Raw genomic sequence first — 17248 nt, forward strand, 5'->3', positions numbered from 1 at the left:
TGCATGCATCAGCACTTTGTTCTTTTTTATGGCCAGAAAGTTATGACCAACCTAGAAGGCAATGGCACCCCACTCCAGTACTCTTGCCTGGAAAATCCCATGGACAGAGGAGCCTGGTTGGCTACAGTCCATGAGGTTGCTAAGAGTCGGACATGACTGAGCGACTTCACTTTCACTTTTCACTTTCATGCATTGGAGAAGGAAATGGCAACCCACTCCAGTGTTCTTGCCTGGAGAATCCCAGGGACAGAGGAGCCTGGTAGGAGGCCTTCTATGGGGTCGCACAGAGTTGGACACGAGTGAAGCGACTTAGCAGCAGCAGCAGCAGATAGCATATTAAAAAGCAGAGATATTACTTTGCCAACAAAGGTCCATCTAGTCAAGGCCATGGTTTTTCCAGTGGTCATGTATGGATGTGAGAGTTGGTCTGTGAAGAAAGCTGAGCACCAAAGAACTGATGCTTTTGAACTGTGATGCTGGAGAAGACTCTTACAAGTCCCTTGGACTGCAAGGAGATGGAGACCAGTCCTGGGTGTTCATTGGAAGGACTGATGCTGAGGCTGAAACTCCAGTACTTTGGCCACCTCATGCGAAGAGTTGACTCATTGGAAAAGACCCTGATGCTGGGAGGGATTGGGGGCAGGAGGAGAAGGGGATGACAGAGGATGAGATGGCTGGATGGCATCACCAACTTGATGCACATAAGTTTGGGTGAACTCCAGGAGTTGGTGATGGACAGGGAGGCCTGGTGTGCTGCGATTCATGGAGTCGCAGAGTGAGACATGACTGAGCAACTGAACTGAACTGAATAGTCCACTGTTGGTTACACCATATCTTGTTTACCAGTTGATGGACATTTGGGTGGTTTCTACCTTTTAGCTGCTGTGAATAGATCTTCTCTGAAGAAGAAGATCCATTGTTTTTGCTTCGAAATGTATTTTCAGTTCTTTTGGATTAGGATTGTAATTCTGTATTTATTTTTTTTTGAGGAACTACTAACCGTTTTCCACTGTGGTGGCACCATTTTACATCTGTACCAGCAACGAATTAGGGTTCCCATTTCTCTGCATCCTTGCTAACACGCATTAATTTCTGTTCTTAAAATGATAGCCATCCTAATGGGCGTGAAGAGGCATCTCATTGTGGTTTGGGTTTGCATATCTCTGATGGCTGGTAACGTGGAGGGTCTTCCCATGTGCTTTTAGGCGTGTGCGCTTCTCCTTTGGAGAAATGTCTGTTCACATCCTTTGTTGTTGCTGTTCAGTCACTAAGTCATGTTCGACGCTTTGTAACCCCGTGGACAGAGCCAGCCAGGCTCCTTCATCCATGGTATTTCCCAAGCAGGAGTACTGGAGTGGGTTGCCATTTCCTTCTCCAGGGGATCTCCCTGGATCAGGGATCAAATCCATATCTCCTGCATTGGCAGGCAGATTCTTTACGGTTGAGCCACCAGGGAGGCCCCATTCAAGTCTTTTACCCATTTATTAGTTGAGTTGTCTTTTTGGTGTTGATTCGTAGGTGTTCTTTATCTTTTCTGGATACTAGACCCTTATCCGGAGAAGGCAATGGCACCCCACTCCAATACTCTTGCCTGGAAAATCCATGGACGGAGGGGCCTGGTAGGCTGCAGTCCATGGGGTCGCTAAGAGTCGGACACGACTGAGCGACTTCCCTTTCACTTTTCACTCTCATGCACTGGAGAAGGAAATGGCAACCCACTCCAGTGTTCTTGCCTGGAGAATCCCAGGGATGGGGGAGCCTGGTGGGCTGCCATCTATGGGGTCGCACAGAGTCAGACACGACTGAAGTGACTTAGCAGCAGACCCTTATCAGATATGTGATATGCAAATATCTTTTTCCATTCTGTGAGTTACCTTTTCACGTTCTTCTAACATTTTATGAATCATTTATGTATATATTTCACTCTAAATGGACATTTGAAGCTATTTCTTGTTTGCGTGCGTTAAGATAATTTAACAATAAACGTACCTATCTTTTGTTGTACAAGTGAACCCATTTTTGAGGGAGAAGATAGTTCCAAGACCAGGATGGCAGCTTTTCTAGCATCCTTGCCTTCCAAAGTTACATTGTCACATGTTCAGCTTTAAAGATTTGCACCCTGGAGAATGAGGTGGGTTGTGCTGGCTGTGTGTGGGCCTGGGTCGCAAGGTACAGGCATTGAAGCCACCCGTTTTATTCAGAATCTTGAAAGGCAGTGTTTATTAATAGACATTTTTTCTTTTTCTCTCAAACACTCAAGGTAGACCTGAGCCATAAAAATCAGGGAGGTTATACATGGAAAGCAATAGTAATTCTGCTGTTTATGAAATTTAATAAAAGGTTTATATGGTAAGCATTCATTCTTTTAATATTTTTTCTATAAATATACCATGAAAATATTGCATTTGGGATTAGGGTTCTTTGGTGCACAGAGTTTTTAATGTCAGTAACGTCCCCTTTATTTATTTTTTTTTCTTTTGGTTATGCTTTTGGTATGAAGTGATATATCATTGTGGTTTGGGTTTGCATTCTTTTATATTTATTTATTTGTCCTGGGTCTTAGCTGTAGCACACAGGGTCTTCAGTCTTTGTTGTGGGATGTGGGACATCTAGTGTGGCACGTGGGATCTAGTTCCCTGGTCGGGGATCAAACCCAGGCCCCCTGTATTGGGAGCGTGGAGTCTTAGCCCCCGGACCACCACAGAAGTCCCTGGCTTTACATTCTTTTTTTTTTTTTGGCTTTACATTCTAATATCTGAGAAACCACTGCCAAATCTGAGGTCACGAAGTTTTGCCTGTCTATTATCTTCTCAGTGCTTTACAACTTTTAGCTCTTACATTTAGGTCTTTGATCCATTGAGAGTAACATGTTTAAATGGTATGATGTAAGGGTCCAACTTCATTCTTTTGCATGTGACTGTTCCATTGCCATCACAGTTTACTGAAAAGACTCTTCTTCCCCCATTGAGTGGTCTTGACACTCTTGTCAAATGATCAGTTGATCACAGATGGGTTGGGTTTACTTGTGGACTCTCAGTTCTATTCTGGCACATGTGCTTTGAGTGTCATCTGGGCACAAGCTTTGTCCTGCTCTTGGGGAGTGTTTTCTACAGTAGGAGAGGTCAGAAGCTTTCACAAGCCACCAGAGACTGGGAAGTGCTGGGAAGAGGTAAAAAATGTGGAGATGCGGAGGAGGGAATCAGTGCTTCAGTCCAGGGCAATGGATGTGGATTGGGGAGCAGCCGGGGGCTGTTTGGAGGAGGCCTGGGCTTAAGCATCTAACAGGGTATGATGCCAAGTGTTTCTGTTTGTCTGGAGACAGACTTGGCAAGGTGGCATAGAGCCTGTAGATGGCCTGGCACTCCCAAGTGGAGACAATAGGCTTGATTTGCAAGTGTCTGAGCAGAGCCGGGCTTTGGCAGGGCCCCTCTGGTGGAAGGGTAGGCTGAGTCAGGTGGGTGAGCCAGGAGGCAGGGGAATCACTTAGGATCCTAGGGTGACTGAGGTCTGGGCGAGCTTCTGGGTCAGGAGACCTGTGGCTGAGACCTGTGGCTTCATGTCACTCTGTCCTGTGGGCATAGGAGGGGGCATAGCAGCCCTGGAGACCCTGCTGCCCATTTCCTGGGCCTCACACCTCTAGTCCCAGCTGCTGGCTGCCTGCTCCAGGAAATTCACACCAGCCTGCCTCCTCTGCAGTACCTGCAGCTCTGTTCCAGGTAACCCCGAGCCTTCTCCTATTTGGCCAATTCCTATAGGTCTTAGTTTCCATGAACTCCTGGCACACTCCTAAGGGCTGGGAGCACAGAAGAGGCTTGGAGAGCGTGCCTTGCTTTATTACCTTCATTAGGTGCCACACGCTGCAGCCAGGACTCCTTGGGGGCAGAGAGGGTGACAGAAAGTGCCAGGGGCCAGCTGCATAGCCTTGAGCGAGTGGCTGCACCTTTCAATCATCAGTCAAACCTCTTCTCTGAAAGTGGATGATGACATGCCATCCCTTTGGGACTGTGATGAGTTTCACTTGGCCAGCCTGTGGCCAGCACCTGGCAAGTGGGCAGCGCCCTGTGCAGTCCTATGCTTTCTCTCCCAGTTTGGTAGCTCAGGGCCAGACTGAGCACGAGCAGGGACATTTTGATTTGTGGGCTCCTCCTTAAAACCTCCAAAACTACTGGCAAAATGTCGGTGCTTCTGCTTGGTCTTTTCGCTGCTCATCTTCTCTGTACCTAGCCACCTGCTGGGGGTGGTCCCCTTTCTCACTCTCAGATGCCTACCCCCGGCCTTGCTTGAGTCTTCAGCAGTCCTCGCCAGGGTCTTTCGTGATGGACACCCCCACTTCTTTGCGGTCTTAGCCTCCACCAGGGGAACTGAGGAGTGTGCAGAGAAATTAATAGCTGGCACCTGGGCAGTGAGTACTTAACCTTGGAGCTGGAACAGGGAACCAACTATTTGTGTTTCCATGAACAAGAGGGGACAGCTTGCCACAGATAGCAGCTGGGTCAGCAGGGGTTGCCTTGGCTGCTGGCTTTAAGCAAACAACCAGGGCCAGGGTTCCTTCCCCAGCTCTGGGAAAGTGGGTGGAAGAAGACTGAAGGACCTGGAGGAGCCCTGAGGAGAGTCACCTGAGAGCCCGGGTCCTGGCAGGGCTGTCAGAGGCTGCTGCTCCTGGGACCCGAGTGCACAGAGGACCATCCTGTCGGCACACCTGAGGCTGGGGTGAGAAGGGGTGGGCCTATTTTCCTTCCAGAGGCATCTCTACCTCATGGAGAGGTTTCTCTTGGGCTCTTCCAACAAGCACCTTTGGGTGAGAGCTGAAATCAGATTTCCTTTGCAGAAATTCTGTTTGCCTGAGATTTTCCACACAAATTGAATAAATGGAAGCAGGCTTGTTTTTCTGCATTACGAAAGGAATAGCATTTACACTCCTCCCCATGTACTCTTGCCTGGAAAATCCCATGGGCGGAGGAGCCTGGTAGGCTGTAGTCCATGGGGTCGTGAAGAGTCGGACACGACTGAGTGACTTGACTTTCACTTTTCACTTCCATGCACTGGAGAAGGAAATGGCAGCCCACTCCAGTGTTCTTGCCTGGAGAATCCTGGGGACGGGGGAGCCTGGTTGGCTGCCGTCTTTGGGGTCGCACAGAGTCCGACACAACTGAAGCGACTTAGCAGCAGCAGCAGCCATGCACCCTAAGCCAGGTGCTTGGCGACACCTGGGACAGACATTGGGCATTTTCTGAGCCGAGTCCCCCGAGCCACAGACAGCTGCTTACCCTGAGGGCTTGATTTTATCCTGGTAACCTTTGAGCTAAGTTTCAGTTTCATCTCCTGTTCTTTGCTTTTTGTGCCATTGATGTCTTTTTTGACCATCTGGTGAATCCTGTGGAATGTTTCTCAAAATAACGGCTCTCAATGCACGAACAGTGTTACAGAAGAAGCCAATTGTATTGACATTATTATCACAATGTATTTTTTTAACAAAACAAGCTTTTGATATAGTAACTTATGTGCTTCTTTTTTTGAATCGTTAAGTAAACAGCCTTGTTGTTGTTTAGTTACTACGTCACCTCTGACTCTTTGCGACCCCATGGACTGTAGGCTGCCAGGCTCCTCTGTCCATGGCATTTCCCAGGCAAGAATGCTGGAGTGGGTTGCCATTCTTTTCTGCAAGTAAACAGCTTTGCCATAGGTCTAGTAACCATTGTAATTTTTAAAATCGCCACAACATATGATATTTTTATTTGCTTTTATTAATTGCTAAATCTATTAGGAGACAAGATTATTGGAAGAACTGGTAACAATAGTTTTTTATTTGAAGTAGCTTTCTTTTATTGAGAAAATGTCAACCCATAAGAAGCCGGTTTTCTTATCTCAAGTTAGTTATTTTCTAGTTCTGGTTATTAGATGTTAAAAAAATATTCATGTCAATTTCAGGATTATAAAAATTTAGTTTTTAACATATTAGTCTATTGTCTGTAGTATAATGTTCATCTGAATGTAATAACTATCATAATTTTAAAGTAGTGATGAGCATAAATAACATCGAGGTATCTGCAGCTCTGTATTGTGATATGAAAATATCTGTGATTCTATTGATGACCGAGACACTGGAACTTTTCATATGACTGTGGTGTGTTGCCTGTATTCAAAATGAATAGGTCATTTCAGTTACAGGTTAATGAAAATACAGTTTGTTCCTGTCCAAGTTCACTGGTCCCCTGTTAAGAACTCCCAAGACAAGCAGTGACCAAAGGAGATTGTTTTCCCAAATCCACTTTTCACAGCAACCATGACAACTCCCTGGGCTTCCCAGGTGGCGCTAGTGGTAAAGAACCCATTTGCCAGTGCAGGAGACATAAGAGACATGGGTCGATCCCTGGTTCGGGAAGATCCCCTGGAGGAGGACATAGCAACCCATTCCAGTATTATTGCCTGGAGAATCCCATGGACAGAGGAGCCTGGCGGGCTATAGTCCATCGGTTCACAAAGAGTCGGTCATGACCGAGGGGACTTAGCACGCACGCAGGCACACATATGATAACTCCCTGTCTTAGATGTATTAATAGATCCCTCTCCCAGTCCTGAGCACCCCAGGACCTCGAGGGTGGGGGGTAAAGACCATTTTGAACATCTGTACATTCACAGGGTCCCCTGTCTCTGCTGTCCCCACTCTCAAAGTAGGACTCTGGCCTTTCTCTTCCCTGAGTATTATGGGTTGAATTGTGTCCCTAGGGGGACATATTGAGGAACTTCCCTGGGGGTCCAGTGATTGAGAATTCGAGCTCCAATGCAGGGGGTTCAGGTCTGATCCCAGGTCAGGGAACTAGGATTCCACGTGCTGCAGGGCAGCTAAGCCCTTGCACTGCAAATACTGAGCCTGTGAACCCTGGACCCCATTTGCCTCAACCAGAGAGAGGCCCGTGTGCCACAACCAAAACCCGATGCAGCCAAATGAATAAATAATTTTTTAAAAGGGGGCATGAAGAAGTCCTAATGCTCAGAACCTCAGAATGTGAATTAATTTGAAAATGGGGCATTGCTGATGTAATTAATTAAGATGAGGTCATATTGGAATCTCCTATGGTCTTTTTAGTTTTTGGCCTTGCCACACGGCTTATGAGGTTTCAGTGCCCTGACCAGGGATTGAACCTGGGCACTTGGCAGTGAGAGTCCCAACCACAGGACCATCAGGAAATTCCTGGTCTTAATTCAACATGAAAAGAAACACAGGGAGATGGCCACATGGAGACACAGAGGGAAGAATACCACATGAAGATGAAGACAGCGGTTGGAGTGATGCAGCGACAAACCAAGGAGCACCCAGCATCGCCAGCAAACAGCAGAAACTATAGCAGATGCTTCGTAGACAGATTCTCCTCTGGGTCCTTCAGAGGGAGCTTGGCCCTCCTGACATCTTGGTTTTGGACTTCCAGGCTCTAGGACTGTAAGGCTCCCAACTCGTGGTACTTGGTTATAGCAGCCCTCAGAAGTAATTCCGCCTGGTGCCCTGAGGACCAGAGCACTGCTTTGGGCCCTTTGAGGCTTCCCTCCTTCCTGTGTATTCGAGGATGAGTCCTGCCCCAAGAGTCTGGTTGCCCTGGAATCGCCTGCCATCAGCTCTGTGATCGTCTTCAGCTAGGACCTCCACCTGCTGTTTCAGGCATCTTAGAAACGACAGAAGTGAGCTATGCCTCTGGGGACAGGTAGGCAGAGCTTGTGGCTGTTAAAATTGGAGGGCTGGCGCCTGAAGTGAGAGGAGCAAGGAGCAGGGCGTTTTGCATCTCATTTTGGTTGGAGGCTCCAAGTATCGTCTTAGCCTGGGAATGAGAAATCGGGGAGACAAAGAGACGGGCAGGGATTTGGGTCCACTGGAGTGGACGTTTTGGGTGAGGATTTACTTCCCTGGGGAGAAGACCCCTGCAGCAATAAGTGGGGCCTTCTGGGGGGGCGGGTACGGGGAGCTGCCCCCTGCTCACCCTGCAGTCAGCTGAGATGTGTCACGTGCCTGGCGCAGAGTCGCACTCAGAGCTTGTTTGTTGAATGAATGAATGAGGGCAGTGAAGACAGAAGCAGTGCTGCTTATCTGTCTGAGGCCAACAGCATGCTCGGTCTTGTGGCTCACGGGGGATGTGGGGATGTGCCCTGGGGCATCTAGGCTGGACTACTCCTTGCAGGGCCCAGAGCACAGACAGGAGAGGCTGCAGGAATCTAAAGACCCCACCAGAAGTAAAGACCCCCTCCCCACCCCACCCAGGACACAGAGTGGACTGAAATGCTGAGGGGAGGCAAATGGGGTCGATTCGGAATTCCCAGAGGACTGGTGTGGGGCTTCTGCAGGCTGCCAGTGTGCATAGGAAGGTGGGTCATGAGACAAGTTCCAGAAACAAAGCTGAGCAGCCAGGACACATCCCAGTTCCCAGCGACAAGAGTGTGGGCCTCGTGGGAGAGATGAGGTGGCAGGTGATACTGGAAGGGTCATTTGGGCCAGTTTGTGGGTGGCCTTGGCGAAGCTTGGGTTTTTATCTTGGGCAAAGGGGAGCCACTGAAGGTTTTAAGAGCAAGGGACTTGCATGGTCTGACCTATGCTTCAAGGATGACCTCTCTGACTGCAAGTGAAGGGGGCGTAGTGAGCCCCTGGAGGTTCAAAGGCCAACTGGGAAGCTCCTGCCAGAGTCTGGGCAAAGACAAGGGGAGAATCAATGAAGGGGTGGGGTGGGAGCGACGTCACCCAAGGAAGCAGAGCTGGCTGGGTGCCCGATGACAGGGTGAGTCCTGGGGACCTTTGTCAGGCAGTAGCTTCCCCAGGGCTCCTCTCTCATCTCCTGCGTCCTCTCCAGCCTTGCCTCGTGCATAATCAGCCCGCAGAGAGCTTCCCTCGGGTTTCAGACAGGCCTTTGAGGCTCCCTGTCTGCGTCCTTCATCCTCCAAGTGCGGTGTGACAGGTGGAGGAAATGTTGATGTCTCGGCTCACCTTATCTTGCTTCTATTATCATGTTTCCCGTATCATAGTAACAGAGCAGATGTCAGGGCCTGTTGCTAAGGGTTCCCTGGAATATTAATACCTGGGTGTAGAACTGCAGGCTCTTAGGCAGTGTCTTTGAGGCCTCGGGAAGCAGCGGCTGGGTGGCAAGTATTCTTTTATATTCATCCCTGCTTTTTCTTTCCCCTCCTCAAGCCCTCATCTCCTCCCCCGACCCCCCGATCCAGGCCCAGCTAGTTGTCTACATGGCAGACTCAGCAGCAGCCGTGAATAGGCAGCCACCCTCCCCTCCCGCACCCAGGGCAGGCATGACTGAAGGATCACGGCAGGAGGCTGAACGCGGGCTCCCAATCCTTCCCCTGGCAGCTGTCCAGGCACCAGCTCAGATTTGGCCCTGTGGTGACCCCCTCCCCCTCTTCCAGCCCTGCACAGGCTACCTGAGAAGGCTCCGGGCCCTCCCCCGGCCCACCCTCTGGGACATGGGAGGGGGCAGAATGGGTTTTATTTGCTTCTTAATGCCCCCTGTCTTGCCTCTCTCATCTGGCCCTTTGACCTTTCCGCTGCTCACAGTTTGCAAGTCCAGCTCCAAACAGCTCTGGGAGGTTGGGCTCCTCACGATATTGAGGTCCAGGCTGGGATTTTGTTTACCAAATGCCATTTGTGTCAGTTATCTATTGCCATGGTAATGCTACATAACATCCATCCCCTAAGGGAATAGTTTTCTACTTTAAAAAAAAATGTTTGTTTATTTGGCTGCACAAGGTCTTAGTTGCAGCACTCAGGAGCTTCGATCTTCATTGTGACATTCGAGATCCTTAACTGTGGCATGCAGGAGCTAGGCTTCCCTGACCAGAGATCGAACTCGGGCCACCTGCCTCGGGAGCACAGTGTCTTAGCCACTGGACCATCAGGGAAATTCCTACAACATTTCTTTATTGCTTCCGAGTCTACGGGTTGTCTGCTGCTCTTGGCTGGGCCTCACGTCTCCTTTCTCGTGGTTCAGCTGCCCCCAGAAGTCCCCTGCATCTGCACTTCTGTTCTCTCTCAGTGGCTGTCTGGACCCGGCATCCTGCCGTTGCTGGTGACTCGTGTTTGCCTTTACACATGGTGCCCCCGCCTAGACCCTGCGGCTGCTTTCCAGCTGTCTCACCCCTCCTATCTCTTTCCCGTTCTTTTCCCCATATCCTGTCTGTTCCTCCCATGAGATCGGACCCTACAGCTCCTTGAAAGCTTATCCATCCCAGCCTGGGGTGTCAGACAGGGCTCAGTTGTATTAGCGAAAGTTTCTCTGAAATAAACCAAGGAAGCAGAAACGCCAGGGTCTGAAGGTGGGAGAGAGCACCCCGCCAGGAGAAGCCCTGGGCGATGAGGAGCTGTTCTGAAGTTTTTTTGTTTCTGTGGCCCCTGGGTGGGGTGGAGCCCTGGTGGGCGTGTGTGATGCTTCCCGAGGGGCAGGTGGTTTTGCCCTCCGGTGTCTTTTTCAGAATCCGGTGCATCTCAGAGACAGCTGCAGGCTGGAAAGGTTTTCAGCACCGTGTTAAAGAGGTTGTAAGATTTGGAAGGCTGGGTCAAAGAGCAGCGTTTTCCTGGGTTAGTAATGATGTGGGCTGTTCTCTGGACTTAGAGGCGTGCGTTTTCATCTCATCCTCGCTGTGTGCCTGTGTGGAGGCGGAGACCCTGGCTCTTTGTAGAAAGAATCCAGCTAGCAAATTGTGCCCGGATCACAGGGCTCGCAGGCTGGTGCTGCTTCACCAGATTCTAAGCCCACAAAGTCCATTAAGAGGGAGAAGCGGCCTTTTAAGTGACCCTGAATGTTTGCAGAGAAGAGGTTTTTGTTTTTAGTGATTGTACTATACACATTATTCTTTTTTCTTTTTTTGATGTGGACCATTTTTAAAGTCTGTATTGAACTTGCTACAATATTGCTTTTGCCTCATGATTTTTGGTCCTTTGGCCATGAGACCTACAGGATCCCGTCTCCTCAACCAGGGATTGAACCCATACGCCCCCAAATCGGAAGTTGAAATCTCAACCACTGGAGCCCCAGGGAAGTCCCTGTACACATGATTAAAAGCAGTTTATTGGAGATTTGCAGATTCTTCCATCTCTGAGTTCTGAGCTTGAAAATACAAAATCCACATAAGACCATCGGGGCACGACTGCTTGCAGCAGAATTTTTTTGTGTGAATGACTCTGGTGATGCGCTTTGGTGATACGTTTCAAAAAAAATGTACACATCTGTTCCCCTTGGGGAATTTATCCTAAGAAAATAATCAGAAATGGACACAAAGATTTATCTCCCAGGATATCCATTTAGGGCTGAACACAATAGGACAAAACTGGGAACAATCCATGTGCCTCCCCCAACAGGAAAACAGGAAAAATAAATCCAGAATACTAAGTTACCATTAAGAATCATGTTTCTGAGGACTTTTAATAATGTGAGAAAGCACAGTGTGATAAGAAAGCAAACAGCATAGGTAGTAAGAACCCAGTTTTATTTAAAAATCCATGCATAGCTGTCTAGGAAGACATGGGACGATCTTACGTGAAGATGGTAAGTCTTCATCTAGGGGTGGGTGATGAGTGTGTTTGGGGTACGTGTTCTACGGTGCCCAGGAGAGACCACGGGAGCTCGCAGCTTTTAAAAATTAATTTATTTTTGGCTATGCTGGGTCTTCATTGCAAGGCATGCACTCCCACCCTCCTCCTCCTCCTCCTCCTCCTCCTCCTCCTCCTCCTCCTCCTCCTCAGGGCCCCTGCTGGAGGGGCAGCGAGCCCAGGAGTGTATGGATGATGGCGAGCACACAGCTTGGCAGAAGAGCCGCCGGGTCAAGGGGGTGCAGGAAGCCGGGGGACATGGGTTGGCTGGTGGGCAGGGAGCTGGCAGCAGGCTCAGGATGCTTAGATTCGGAGAACCTAAGCTGACTCTGTTGGCAGTTTCCTAAGCTGTGTTTCCACGCTCTGCCCTCCTCTCCCACTACCTGTGCTGAGATTGTTCCATGTGGGCCAGGGACAGCTATGCCTTCCGAGGTGCCAGCACAGCCCAGGGCGGGCCCCGCAGTCCCCGGACAGGGCCTCAGCTCTCACTCGAAGCCACTGCTGTGGACATGCTCAGCCACGAACTTACCACCAGCCAGTGCCCACGGCCCCAGGCTCTGGGAGGGACATCCCGCATCTCCCTGGACCTCTCTGTAGTGTTTGGCTCAGTGGGCTCATCTTCCTCAAAGCTCCAGGAGCAGGAAGGATGGGGGACCCAGAACGCCTCCTCCTTCCTGCCCTAAGAACCAGGCTGGGGTGGGGGCCCAGATCCCCCCACCAGATTGAAGCAGTGACCAATCTCCCACCTCAGGACCCTTCTCCAGTCCCCTCCCTGCCCCTTGGCAGGTGAGAATGCACTGGACCACCCAGAGTGGTCCCTCCAGCCTGTCGGTCTCCGCTCCCCCTGGGGAAAAGGTGGGGAAACTGAGACCTGGTGAGAAATAACTGATTGTTCCTGGTCTTGCAGTAAGTTTGCATAAAAGTCAGACTTTCTCAGGTCTTTTCTCTCCGAGTTGGGTCATCCTCACTGCCACCAAACCCTTCCCTTTATACTTACTGCACAAGGTGACTTGAGGCAGAGAAGGTATATTAATTAAGGGTTAGCAGACCCACATGGGTGTGACCTATCCTCAGTCTCTCGGCCTGGTTCTTTTCTCTTTTGCCAAACAGAAAAAATAATGATTAGATTGAGAAAGAATAAAACAGTAGCCTGTGGGTGGTTGCAGAGTTATTTTGGCTCAAGTTAAAAAAAAACAAAGCAAAGAAAAGGAAAGGAATTAGATGTCAGATGGGTCAGTTGTTGTTCAGTCGCTCAGTCGTGTCCAACTCTTTGCACCCCCATTGACTGCAGCGCGCCAGGCTTCCCTGTCCTTCACCGTCTCGGAGCTTGCTCAAACTCAAGTCCATTGAGTCCGTGATGCCATCCAACTGTCTCGCCCTCTGTTGTCCCCTTACCCTCCTGCCTTCAATCTTTCCCAGCATCAGGGTCTTTTCTAAAGAGTCAGCTCTTCTCATCAGGTGGCAAAGTATTGGAGTTTTCGCTTGAGCATCAGTCCTTCCAATGAATATTCAGGACTGATTTCCTTTAGGATTGACTGGTTTGAACTCCTTGCAGTCCAAGGGACTCTCAAGAGTCTTCTCCAACACCACAGTTCAAAAGCATCAGTTCTTCGGCACTTAGCCTTCTTTATGGTCCAGCTCTCTCATCCGTACGTGACTACTGGAAAAACCACAGCTTTGACTAGATGGACCTTTGTCAGCAAAGTAATGTCTCTGCTTTTTAATATGCTGTCTAGGTTGGTCATAGCTTTTCTTTGGACAGAGAGATGTTAGTTTGGGGGTTCTCTTGCCAGTGATCCTCAAACTCTAGCGCCCTAGGAAATGACCCAAAGGGGACAAAAGAGGTTTATTCCCTAGAGGCTTATTTGGAGGTGATGTGTTTGGGGCTGTGAGGAGCTGCTGTCTTCTGGAAGTCCTCACCTGTCCCGCCATAAAGAAGGTGGCATTTCGAGCATGAGAACACAGGATCCCTTCTTTCTTCCCGCCTCCTCCCCGCTCCTCAGCTCCACTCCCTTTTGATTCAGAAGCATCTGCAGAAGATGGAATAAGTCCCACCCAAGGTTCTCTGACTTGTTCCTCCCTCTGGGATCACCACTGTTGCGTCCCTGCTTTCGTGGGGGTGCCTGGCAATGCCTGTGAGGTGATTGTAGCAATGTAGTCGTTCAGTCCGGTCTGAACTGCAGCCCACCAGGCTCCCCTGTCCATGGGATTCTCCAGGCACAAATATTGGAGTGGGTACCCATTCCCTTCTCCAGAGGATCTTCCTGACCCAGGGATCAAACCCGGGTAGCCTGCATTGTAGGCAGAATCTGTGAGGAGATGGACTGCCAGTTAGCCACAGGATCAGTCTGTCCCCATCAGGGAGACCTCATCACTTCATTTCTTGACGCTCCCAGAATACTTTTAAAAAATAATAATAAGGAAACAGGGCTACGGAGTTACAGTATGTTTTCTAATGTTTACTTGGAACAGAGTAAGGCGTTTCACACCCATGCAGCAGTGTGACTGCGCTATTCACAAGATAACAGAACTTTAAAACAACAACAACAAAACAAGCCATAGCTAGAAGTGGGGCTGGTTTAAAGTTGTTTAATGAGCATGTCGTTTTTGACCCCGCCTGTGTTTTTCTGGACTGGATGTGAGCCTCATTTGGAGAAGGTCAAGACTTTAAATGGGAGGTGGTACCGACAGCCCTCCCAGCACTGGATCCAGCCTGGGGTCTCCCCAGGGAGCTCCCCGAATAGCTCTTCGGGGTCTCTCTCTCAAGGTGGCTGGCAATGGGGAGTGGGTGCCTGGATCACCTGGGATAGAGAGACCTCTGTGGTCAAGGTTGTGGGCTTGGTCTCCGTGGGGGTCAGTTAGCAGCAGTCTGCATGCCGCCCCCTGCTGGTCATCACAGAAATGGGTGACATTGGTCTGGAACAACAGCTCTCAAACCACAGTCCAGTGATTTCTGGGGGGTTCCCAGTGCCTTTCAGGGGGTCCACAAGGTCAAAAATATTTTCTTCTTCATCATCATCACAATATACTTGGTCAAATTCTCTCAAATATACAGATGAAAAGTTCATTGACCTGATTTCAAATACCACATTGAAACTAATCTTTAAAGTTAACTGTCATCTGTTGAGTTTGGGTGCAGAATGAAAGAAGAACGTCCACAATTATCTAGGAAGGCTATTAAAACACTCCACCCTGTTCCAACTATAGGACGTATCCGTGAGAGTCTGGATGTCCTTCATGTACTTTAACAAAACTACATACCACAAAACGTTGATTGAAATGGCAGACATGAAACTGTCCGTTGTTAAGCCAAACATTACATAGATTTGTTAAAATGCAAAACAATCCCGTTATTCTCACTAATTGCTTTTGTTTTGAAAATACAGCTTTTAAATATGTGAGCATCTCATGGGTTTATTGTTTTTTGATGACTTAACAATTTAAATTTTCTCAGTGTTCATTTCTAATCTGGTAAATAGCAATAGATATAGCCCATATCATTTGGAGTTCCCAAGAATTTTTTTTATCAGTTTAGTGAGATGTAGTTCACATACCATAAATTTCAGACATTTAAAGCGTACAAGATAGTGGTTTTAGTGAATTCACAAATCTGTGCAAGCATCCTGTATGCGTGCTAAGTCACTTCAGTCACGTCTGACTCTTTGTGACCCCATGGACTGTAGCTCACCAGGCTCCTCTGTCCATGGGATTCTCCAGGCAAGTATACTGGAGTGGGTTCCCATACCCTCCTCCAGGGGATCTTCCCAACCTAGGGATGGAACCTGTTAATGTCTCCTGCGTTGGCAGGCAAGTTCTTAACCCCTAGAGCCACCTGGGGAGCCTATACAACCATCACTGCTGTCTTATTCCAGAACATTTCCATCATCCAGAAAAGGACCCTGAGCCCATTAGCAGTCACTTCCATTCCTCCCTCCCCGCCACCCCAGCCCCTGGCAACCACTAATCTACCTTCTGTCTCTATGGATTGGCCTGTTCTGGACATTTCATATAAGTAGAACCATACGATATGTGGTCTTTTGTAACTGGCTTCTTTCACTGAGCATGTTTTCAAGGCTCATCCGTGTTGTTCTCCAGTCCCTTTTATGGCCAAACAACATTCTGTTATACAGATATGCCACATTTTATCCATTCGTCAACTGATGGACATTTGAATTGTTTCTACTTTTTGGCAATTATGAATAGGGCTGCTGTGAATATTTGTGTAAAAGTTTGTGTGTGGACATACGTTTTCAGCCCTCTTGGGTTTATACCTCAAAGCCCTTTCTGGGTCATATGGTAATAACTGTATGTAACACTTAAAGAACTGCCAGACTAATTTTCAAGAGTGTAAAGGAGTCCTGTGTTTGAGAACCACTGGTCTGGACGGAACGAGACCAGGGGAGTGTGGATAACTCAGTACTGCCCCTCATCTTTGCTCTGGAATTAGGATTCCCTCAAACTCAGCTTTCTCTCTCTCTTTCCCTCTTTACTATCTCCCCAACGCATACCCTTTTTAAAAAAATTATTTATTTATTTGGCTGAGCCGGGTCTTAGGTGGGGCACATGGGATCTTCAGTCTTCCTTTTGGCGTGTGAAATCTTTAATGGAGGCATGTAGGACCAGGGATTGAACCCAGGCCCCCTGCATTGGGAGCACAGAGTTTCAGCCACTGAACCACCAGGGAAGTCCCCCCACAACACATATCGTTGGTGGTAAGGAGAAAGCCAGCTCGGCTCAGCTGCTCAAGTGAAACCACCAGCAAGTTCTGGAGCAGGGCCCCCTTCCTTCAGGATTTCTGAGGGGGCCCCGCTCACTGTGGTCCCAGGGCAGTAAAGTGGGGTTGGTACCTGGAGGGCGCAAATGCCCTCGGGGCTTGCCTGCCAGGTTGAAAACTTCGGACGTGTGCCTCTTCTTTCCTTTCTGATTCTGTCCCTTTAATGTCCTGTCGGTCAAGTCCAACCTTATCACTTAGCTGCATGAGCCACCTAGCTACCCCTCCCAGAATCAGGAGTCTCTGAAAGAGGAAGCTTGAGGGAATAGCACTTAGCTGGAGGGGTGATTCTGCTGGTGAGGGTCCAAACATCACTGGAGATGGCATAGGGGAGGCAGCGGAGGGGGATAGGTTGGCAGTACCGGTGTTTGGTGTCTGAGGGACCCCGCCTGCCACGCGCACCCCAGCCAATGATGTGCTCTTTCTTTTTCCCTCTTTCTTATCTCAGATGTGACTCCCCACCCTGGCTGGCCGCTCCAAACCATGGCTGACACCATCTTCGGCAGTGGCTGTGATCAGTGGGTTTGCCCCAATGACCGGCAGCTTGCCCTGCGAGCCAAGTAAGTACTTCTCAGGCTTGGCCGAGCCCTCCCTTCCCTCCTCTTCCCAACTCCCCTCCTTTCTTTGACAAAATTCAATGCCAGGGCTTCACAAGGAGCAATTTGAAGGCAAGTGCCTGTCTTAGCGCAACAGTAAAGAATCTGCCTGCAGTGCAGGAGACACAGGTTCAATCCCTGGGTCAGGAAGATCCCCTGCAGAAGGAAATGGCAACCCACTCCAGTACTCTTGCCTGGGAAATCCTATGGACAGAGGAGCCTGGTAGGCTACAGCCCAGGGATTGCAAAGAGTCAGACACGACTGAGCAGCTAAACAACAAACAAAAAATGCCTGTCTAATGCACA

At 49.2% G+C, this 17248-nt stretch overlaps 1 protein-coding gene across 7 annotated transcripts in view; it reads left to right on the plus strand.

Annotated features, from left to right (window-relative positions):
* The window catches only part of RPH3AL (rabphilin 3A like (without C2 domains)), a 139303-nt gene that overhangs the window by 34445 nt on the left and 87610 nt on the right, over positions 1 to 17248 (plus strand). For 5 of the 7 annotated variants that reach the window (XM_027519679.1, XM_027519678.1, XM_027519682.1 and 2 more), the window contains exon 2: positions 16795 to 16906. In XM_027519679.1, the coding sequence (XP_027375480.1) occupies positions 16830 to 16906 (77 nt within the window). In that variant the 5' untranslated portion in view covers positions 16795 to 16829. Of the gene's footprint in view, positions 1 to 4542; positions 4711 to 9029; positions 9121 to 16794; positions 16907 to 17248 lie in introns of those variants that run through there. The other 2 variants (XM_027519677.1, XM_027519676.1) reach the window with 2 other exon arrangements.

The sequence above is a fragment of the Bos indicus x Bos taurus genome, chromosome 19 (assembly GCF_003369695.1).
Source record: "Bos indicus x Bos taurus breed Angus x Brahman F1 hybrid chromosome 19, Bos_hybrid_MaternalHap_v2.0, whole genome shotgun sequence".
NCBI classification, from domain to species: Eukaryota; Metazoa; Chordata; class Mammalia; order Artiodactyla; family Bovidae; genus Bos; species Bos indicus x Bos taurus.